This window comes from Hipposideros armiger, unplaced genomic scaffold (genome assembly GCF_001890085.2).
Source record: "Hipposideros armiger isolate ML-2016 unplaced genomic scaffold, ASM189008v1 scaffold_61, whole genome shotgun sequence".
Lineage (NCBI taxonomy): Eukaryota > Metazoa > Chordata > Mammalia > Chiroptera > Hipposideridae > Hipposideros > Hipposideros armiger.
The window spans coordinates 3,298,236-3,306,968 of record NW_017731411.1 but is presented as its reverse complement, the minus strand read 5'-3'; the positions used below and the strand labels follow the sequence as shown (position 1 = coordinate 3,306,968).

The window sequence follows — 8,733 nt, the reverse complement described above, 5'->3', positions numbered from 1 at the left end:
AGCCGGAAGCTCACAACGGATGAATAATTGCCTCAAGGTCACGCAAAGCAGCAGCCACAAGAGCAGGACTTGCACGCAACAGCCTCGGTGTAGCCCCAGCGCAGGCGCCCTCTCACGTCGCCGAGCGCTTGTGACCCAGAATTCCTAGGCAATGGAAGAGACCATCAGCTCTAAAGTAGGGGGGAGTCCTTGGGTGGCGTGGAGCCTGTATTAAGTGAGGTGGACGTTCCCGTCTTTGTCAGTATCACCCTCCCTTCTGTGAAGAGTGGAATGTTCCAACTCTTTAAGGGCCTGAGACACAGTAGACGCAGCCTTTTCACTATAGCTGCTATGGAGGTAAGTTGTGTTTGCATCTGGCTCTGGTAGCTGGTGGCAAAGGCAAATGAACTAGTGCCTTTCCAGTTTTTGGAGGATGTTTTCGGGAAGCTTAACTGGAGGGCGGCTTCGCCCACGTCGGCCTCCGGGCGGGCGCTGTGGCTAGATCTTAGAGACTGGTAGGGCCGCGTTGCGCTGCCGGGGCCGCAGTGGGCGGAGGCTCATGGACCGCGTGCGGGTTTGTCTTACAGGCCCGCCGCTCTCTGGAGATCCCCGAAGGCCGGGACCCTTTTCTAGGCGCTCGCCGTTTGGAATGAGCAAATCCGAGAAAATGGGGTAAGCCGGGGTCTAACCTGCACCGGAGGGCGCTGCACGTGGGTGAGGATCGTAATGGGACCACAAGGAGAACTTGCTCGACTGTCCTGATGATACTATTAGGAAGTGCCGTCAGATGCGATAACTGACGATTTTTATGCCAATCTGACCGCAGTCGCTGAAACCCTAAGTTTAGTTGCATATAACTACCAGAATCTGCCCTAAATGCACGTTCATCTTTCATATTTCAGGTGGCAGACCCACTGCAGAGTATCGAAGTTGGGGGCAGCATCCCACCCTGAGGTAAGGCCTAGTCTGGGTAGGGCTTTACACGGAACTTAGCTGTATCGTTTGTTACTTTAAATGCTTTGAAGTTGCCTGATGTATAGTTGTAGTTTTTACGTATTTAACGTAATTATGCACTACTTGCATTATTGCAATGGCCAGGAAGTGGCTGCTCTTAACCTGAAACTATTTAAACTGCAGCTGTGTGCCTAAACAAATTCTATTAAAATGTCCTCTGGCTGTTTTTAAGGCAACATTTAGCTTAATTCCAGTTGATATCCAGGGCTCTGGAGCAGTACTGGGAGCGGCGAGGTGCTTGACTGCTCTGATGAAATCACTAATAGGAAGTGCCGTCAGAAGCGATAACTGACGATAACAATGCCTGGCTGACTGCAGTCAACAAGTCTTCACAGGTTGCTGGTGCCAGGAGTAAGTTGCTCTGAACTGACCCTTAATTTCTATATTCACTCAGGTTGCAAGTTAGCGAGGGACTGGCAACCCTTCAACAGCTGAGTTTTGGAGTGGGGAGCACTGGCCTGGCGAGAGGTAAGCTTTGGTCTGCAGAGCGATTTATGGTTGAGGATACTTAGGTGTTAAGTTGAATTATGTGAAATTGCTATTAGGTCAGATACTGGCAGTGGAGCAGAATGCAGAGCAAACTCAGGAGTTCCTTTTTACCTTATGGCTGTATAATCCTGAGCAAATTGCCTGTCTGCTCTCAGATGTAGTTTTCCTCATCCTTAAAAGTGAGTCTAAGGTTTGTGATGTTTAAAATGCTGTGACTAAATGGTTACAAACACCCAAGAAGCCAATTATGACTAAGTTCTTAAGGACTCTTGTTAGGATGGATGTAGATTTGTAGTTGAATCTATGATCAGAACTGCCTCCAGTTCTTTAGCATTTGCTGTCTGTCTACAGGTGCTTTATTCGTTCCCCCAGGTTTTGAGTGCTGAAGGCTGATCAGTGCAGTTTCAAAGCTGGTGGGGGTGGCAGTGGCAGCAGCAGCTCACCTGAGAAAAGAGGTAAGATTTGATCTGGATAATGGCTGCCCCCATGGTAGAATGAATGAACAGCTAGTTTTGTTAAAATTGATACGCAGAAAAGGATATCAAATGATGAAATCACCCAAAATAGCTGGAATTACCGGCAGATTGTGTAGTGGTGAACCAAAGGTTTTCTGAAGATATCTTTTATACTGTGAATGACTTGTTTGCAGTAGAAAGTAAGACTGATACTTAGTTTCTTTGCAGGCTAATTTCCCAGAGAATGGTCAGCTATGCTACCACAGGGGCAGAGTTTTGAAGTCCCAAGGACCAGTAGCCACCATCAACTTGGACTCTGAAAACCAAAGCTTCAACTTTTGGTGTAGAAACATGTTCAACTTAAGCCGATATCAACAGGCCATCTTACCAACATAGCGCCGAGAAAGGAACATGGCAAACATTTTCTAGGACAGCCACTTTTGGGTCATTAAATTCATGAGCTTTCTAGTATTATCCCTTGCTCAAAAGGAGCACCTGTATGTAATGTATATTTTAATGTTATGTAAATCTGTTATATTGGGCAAGGGTCTGAATTAAGCTGGAAACATTCCTGAAATTATCTCCATGCATTACCATAAACTAACATTGTAATAAAAGATGGTCTTTGGTATTGGTTCTTAAAAATGTATTTGAAGAAAAAAATATTTGATCCACTGCTGTCAAATATTAGCAGTCCAGGTATTAGCACTTATCAATTTCCCTAAGGTCAGTCTTAAGCTGTCCTCTCCATAACTTCAGATTTGGGGGGCAAAAATTCCAAAGAATTTAAGGCATCCATACACTTGAGTCTGGTCCCTGTTCCCTCTGGCCTGCTTGCCTCGCCAAATCCTTAAGCAGTGACAGGCAAGACCCCAGTCTTGCTGCCTTCCTGTGTTGGGATTTTGCCTACTTAGAGGCCTGTCAGGCTGTTTCCAGTTTTCTGTTTGCCTGAGGTTCACCACCTTCAGGCACTGGAAGTGATTTTTCTCTGCCTCAAGATTGGTTCCCAACCTCTATGGACTTGCTGTGTATTCCTGGGTCTAGGTCTTGCTTATCGTGCCTAGGAGGGATTGTTTTAAACTGGTAGGCCTTGGGTAAGGGAGAGTTAAAACCTTGCTTACTCCCAGTTCTTCCACCTTTCTTGAGGCACTAAATCTGCCAAGTGTGTAGAAAGTACTGTCAACCTCATCCTAATTCAAGTTGGTTTTGTGAATGCTCAAAGTATCAAGGCTTATTGGAGGAGCTTAGAAGGAATTTTATGGGAAAGGGGTCCTTAACTCTTTATAAAAGGAAGCCTATACACAAGCAACAGTGGAATCCATGTTAAAGTTTGATAGACTGGGGCAGGGGAATGGTGGGGTTTGAGTAGGCCTATCTGCATACCTGTGTGGGTACCATCTGACCCAGACATCCTAGGATGCTGTGTGTTGATAGGGGTGTTGGTTCCATGGATAGGCCCCTGGAATTATGGGTTTGAGGGAAGTCACTTAACAGGAGCCCAGGGCTCCACAAAGAGGTAGACAGCCTTCAGTCCACGTGGAGACCAGGCTTCTGGAGTCTGGCAGCCCATCCGCCTATCCCAACCTCCTTCAGCCAGGAGTTAGGGTAGGAAGATTACAACCTGACTTGTACAGGAGCACAGATTTCAAAGTCCTGGGTTGTATGTATGGCCCCAACTACACCCTTTTCTGGAGTAGAGCTCACACATACCATTCACAGCTCAAACTTCCAGCATCAGTAACCTATGCGCTGTACTCTTAATTCTGGGGAGGCTGAGGGCTGATGTCCAGAGCCAGGGATGACTTCTCAGGAGCCAGAAGGCAGATAATGAGTTGACAAGGGGGGAAGTGGAGTGAAGTATTACACAATCCCCCTCTTGCAGGTGCTACACTCTGGGCTTCCCGTGGGTGGGGCTGCTCAGGCCAGTATTGGGTTATAGCCTGAGCCTCCTGGTAGCCCCTAGTCTGCCTCAAGCCATCCTACCCCAGAGACTCCCTGGTGAGGGCCCCACTTCCATGTCACGTCTGAGCTGCAGCTGCAGTCTCCCTGCCCTCCTGGTCTTTGGCAGGAGCCAGAAGGTCCCATCCAGGGTCCTCCTGACCCACTGTCCCATCCTGGACCTCCTCCCCACTGCCTGGGCCTTCGCCCAGCTCCAGGATGGTGGGTAGGTGGCCCTGCTTTGGGGAGCGCTTGCGCAGGCTGAGCAGGAAGGGCTGGGGCAATGAGAAGATGTCCACATTATTGCCTAGGTCAATCCACGTGACGTTGGGAAACTTGCTGGGATCCTTAAGGGTGTCGGTAAGGTCACGCAGCAGGGCTCGAGTCAGCCGGTTGCCATTGAGGGCCAGTGTGGTGAGGTGGGGCAGTGTGCTGAGTGCCGGCAGTAGCTGTAGGACCATGTCATCTGTGAGGCCTGTGAAGCCCAGCTCCACACTGTCCACCTGCTCCCCACATCGCTGCAGGTAGCTGCTCACCCGCTCCAGGTCACGGGAGGTCAGCGGGATGCCCGACAGGTCCACCGTGTTGTCCAGAGGGCTCCCCGCCAGGACAGCCTTGAGGCTGGAGGGGAGAAGGAACAAGCAAGGTTCAAGCAAGTGGGCAGGCCTTTTCTCCAGAGGCAGCAGTGACACCACCATGGAGCTGGCCTCTTCTCCAGGGATGGGAAGAAACCGGGCTCCATAGTCCCCTGGCACCTACCTCACATCTCAGCCTGGCTGGGCCCAGCTGGCCAGAGCCTGATGGACCACAAGTGTTTCCGCAGGGACTAAGGGTTCACTCTGGCACCACAATGCCTGGATTTGCATCTTAACTCCTTTTCTTCCTACTCAGTGTGACCTTTAGTTAGTTCCTTAATCTCTCTGCTTCAGTTTTTTTCCTGAAAAATTGAGCTAATTGAGTGCTGCTACAGGGTTGTTATGTGAAGTCAGTTAATAAGTGCGAAGTATTTAAAACAGTGCCTTGTTTAGGTGAGTAATGAATTAATCACTCAGGCTAAGCTCCCTGCTTCCCAAGAGTGGCGCAGGATCTGAGGCTCCCTTTTTCAAGGCCATCTTCCCCACCAGAGGGGGATTCTGAGGGAGAGCCCTGCAGGATAGCAGGCGGGGAGCGTGGGCGCTGCTGACTCCTGGAGGCTGAGTGCTCCCCACTCCCTGCCTGCTGCCACTCCTGCTCTTCTTTCTTCCTCTGCCCCTTTCTCTGGGGCCATAGCTCCCGATTTCCAGGTACCCCAGGCAAGCCCTTAGGCCCCAACCTGGGAAGGAGAAGGAAGAGGGTGGGGGTGTTCACAGCCTGCATACATTAATAGCAGCAGCCCCAGCAGGATCACAGCTGGGACTTCCTCTCCGCAAACCCCTGTCCTCAGGACCTCCTGAAGCTGGAAGGCTGCCCACAGTTTGCTCATCTTGCCCAGCCCCAGGGAGTTTGAAGGTAAAGCTCTCAAGGCATGACATCGAAGGGCTTGGAACACTGCCTGGCATTTGTTTAATGTGATTTAAGTGTTGACTGTAATTCTTATCAATGTCATTAATAAAGCAGGCCTGTTATACCAGAAAAAATAGGTAGTGTGGTAGTTAACAGCCTGAGTCTGGGGTTTGAATTTAGCCCTGACACTAGCTTGTGGCTGATTGTGACTAGTCAAATGGCAGCAGTGGGCTGGCCGAGTGGCTCGTTGGTTAGTTGGCTTGGGAGCGCGAGCTCTGAGCAGCAGGGCTTCCAGTTCGGATACCACATGGGCCAGTGACGCTGTGCTTTCTACAGCTAAGACGGTGAACAACAACTCGACCTGGAGTTGGGCTACCATGAGTCACTGGTGACGGCGTAGGCTGCAGTGGGCTGCCGTAAGCTACCGTGAGTGGCCAGCAGCTGGCGTGAGCTGCTGTGAGCCGCTGTGAGTGGCCGTCCAGTGGCCAGTGACTGATCTGCCTCAGCCCGGAAGAGCGCAATGATCACAATAACAACATGGGCCAGTGAAGCGACATCCTCCACAACTAGACTGAAGAACAAAAGGACAGCAACTTGCCTGTTCCCCTTCCCCGATTCCCCAACACTGTTCCCTCCTTCAATTCCCCAATAAAATCTTTAAAAAAAAAAAAATGGCAGCAGTAATAGCCCGTACCTTGTTCAATCCTTCAGCAAGTGTTTAAGCTCCTATTAGGTGCTGCGTGCTGCCCTAGGCACTGAGGCCACAGTGGTGAACAAGATAGGTAAGACCCCTGTTTTCATTCTGCCCGAAGGGGGCTAGACAATAAACAAGACAATGTGAGAGTGAAGTGAGAATAGCTTGGGGGGCATGGCTACTGAGAGAAGGCTTCTCTGAGGAACTAACATTTGAGCTGACATGCAAAGAAAATAGCAAACCATCAGAAGGGCTTGGTAAGAGTTCCAGCAGAAGGAGTGCAAGTGCAAAGGCCCTGAGGCTGGAAAGAGCTTGGTGTGTCTGTGAACCAGCAGGAAGGCCAGTGTGGCTGGGGAGTGACAGAGTGGAGGGGAGAGACCAGAGAGGGGCTGAGGGCCCATCACACAGGGCCCTGTTTGCATTTCACTCAATGTCTCCTGCATTCCAGCAGGGCTCAAATTTCCAGCTTTTTAATTCTAAAGAAATGGCTCACAAAGTCTCCTCATGGCATCCCAGGTTCCACGGGTCCTCCTGGCATGCTCTGTCCCCATATACCACCCCTGCCCTCAGCCCAGTGGGACCCTCACTTTCTCCACCTGGGAAGGCCTCCCCTAGGATTCATCTCCTACCCACCAACCCCTAGTTTAGAAGGTGGGGTTGTCCAGAAGGGAAAGAAGCTAGAGCACTTTTTTCTCAGTGAGGGGGTGGTCCTTCCCTCCCCCGTTGCAGGACCTGGAAGGATAAGCCCACGGCAGCATCAAGGCCCTGCCAGTCTTGCAGAACCTAAGGTGCTCTGCCCCCATGGTCACTTGCGAGAAAGGCAGGGTGCTTCCTCCTCCAGAAAGCCCTCCTTCCAGGCGCCTGTCATGGCCCACAGGTTGTGTCCCATGTGCCCCTCTTCCCCAATTTTCAGAGGGCCACAAAACCCCTGAGGGTCCTCACTGCTGCATGGGCTAGGGATATGCCTGGGATCTGAGTTCCGTCGGGGATATCCAGGAGAGCTAGGGGCTGGGTGTTCCATGAGTGTGACCATGTTCAGTGCACCAGGAACTAGAAACTTATGCCCCCCTTCCCACCCATCCATCAGAATGGGCCCAGTACCCCCCAGCTCCCGCCGCACAGACCAGGGCCCTGCCTCCAGTGCCTCTCACGGCTCATGCCCACCTGGAATGCCCTCCTGGCTGCTTTCTCTCACCCCTGAATTCTCTTTCAATCTCCCCTCCTTCAGGCAGCCTTTCAAGACAACTCCCTCCGGTCCAGCTCTTCTTCCCTCCACCCCGCTACCCTGGGAGTGGGTGCGGTGCACACACGCAGCTTGGCACAGACTAAATTTGGGCTGCTCTTGTAGGAGGCTGGGTAGGGTGTCAGGGTAGGGAGCGCAGGGCAAACACACTTCAGGTGACCATGACTCACCAGGCCTGCGGCTTCCTCTTCACCAGCCCCCGGTGCCGCCTCCACTGGGAATGGGGGCTGAGATGGTAAGTCAGCTGCCGGCACAGCTTCTCCATGGCGCCCAGTGCATCGCCTTCCTGCAGAGGTAACCACAGGCCGTGGTGTGGGGTGGGGGTGGGGGGAGCCCAGGCCCCATCTCCAGCTTCCTGTCCCTGCAGGAAGAGCATGGCACCCCCAGGCTGAGCTGGGGGAGGCCTGATATGCTGGTTCAAGGTGGGTGCCCTTAGCAGAGAGCAGTAAACTGATCTGCAGTGGTTTTAATTTTTGTGAATTAGTTGCTAATATTGAAAAAATGGAGATTTATATAAAAGTCTGGATTCCAGGCAACCTGACAATTGACTAGACCTGAGTTGTCAGCTGATCCCTTAGCCAGGATTCACCATGGTCCCTGCCACTCCCCAACATCCAGGGCCATTCTGCTCATTCAACAAATATTTACCGAGCCCCTACTAAGTGCCAGGCACTTGTTCTAGGAACTGGGGACATAGCCATGAACAAATATCCTTGCTCTTGTATTTCACATAGTAGAGGAAAGTGAAATATTTTACCATGTCTTTTACCTATGTCAAAAGTGGGAAAATAAAAGAATGAAGGGCCCACGTCTTTCCCAGCCCAATTCCCTCATCTATGTTACCTGTCTGGCCCATTAGCATTTGAGTTTGAGACCCTGGGTGTTATGGCCTGAATTGTGTCCCCCAAAATTCTTAAGTTGAAGCCCTAATCCCAGCACTTTAGAATGTGACTGTATTTGGAGACCTGTATTTGGCCTCTAATGAGTAACTAAGGGGGCCGGCCAAGTGGCTTGTTGGTTAAGAGTTGGCTTGGGAGCGCAAGCTCTGAGTAGCAGGGCTGCCGGTTCGGATCCCACATGGGCCAGAGACACTGTGCCCTCTACAGCTAAGATGGTGAACAACAGATCGACCTGGAGCTGGTCTGCTGTGAGTCGCCGGCGACGGCGTAGGCTGCCAGTGGGGCTGCAGTGGGCTGCCATGAGCTACCGTGAGTGGCCTGCAGCCGGCGTGAGATGCCGTGAGCCACTGTGAGCGGCCGTCCAACCGCCAGTGACTGATCTGCCTCAGCCAGGAAGAGTGCAATGATAATACCAACATGGGCCAGTGAAGCGACGTCCTCCACAACTAGACAGAAGAACAAAAGGACAGCAACTTGTCTGTTCCCCTCCCCTAGTTCCCCAATAAAATCTTAAAAAAAAAAATACAGATAACAGTAGAA

General features: G+C 51.3%; 1 protein-coding gene and 1 long non-coding RNA gene across 3 annotated transcripts in view; one reads left to right on the top strand and one right to left on the bottom strand.

Annotated features, from left to right (window-relative positions):
* Positions 1-263: 263 nt before the first annotated feature.
* On the top strand, positions 264-2,554 carry LOC109382205 (uncharacterized). 2 transcript variants are annotated; one of them, XR_002123897.1, is made up of 6 exons: positions 264-336; positions 567-651; positions 882-933; positions 1,388-1,461; positions 1,834-1,937; positions 2,166-2,554. It is a non-coding gene; the product is annotated as an uncharacterized LOC109382205 (long non-coding RNA). The 2 variants fall into 2 exon arrangements; XR_002123896.1 differs by having other exon boundaries at positions 307-336; positions 1,855-1,937.
* Positions 2,555-2,665: 111 nt separating this feature from the next.
* The window catches only part of LRRC75A (leucine rich repeat containing 75A), a 49,539-nt gene continuing 43,471 nt past the window's right edge, over positions 2,666-8,733 (bottom strand). The window contains exons 3-4 of the mRNA XM_019641546.1: positions 7,465-7,580; positions 2,666-4,496 (exon numbers count right to left, since the gene is read on the bottom strand). Coding sequence (XP_019497091.1) covers positions 3,956-4,496; positions 7,465-7,580 — 657 coding nt within the window. The 3' untranslated portion in view covers positions 2,666-3,955. The remainder of the gene's footprint in view (positions 4,497-7,464; positions 7,581-8,733) is intronic.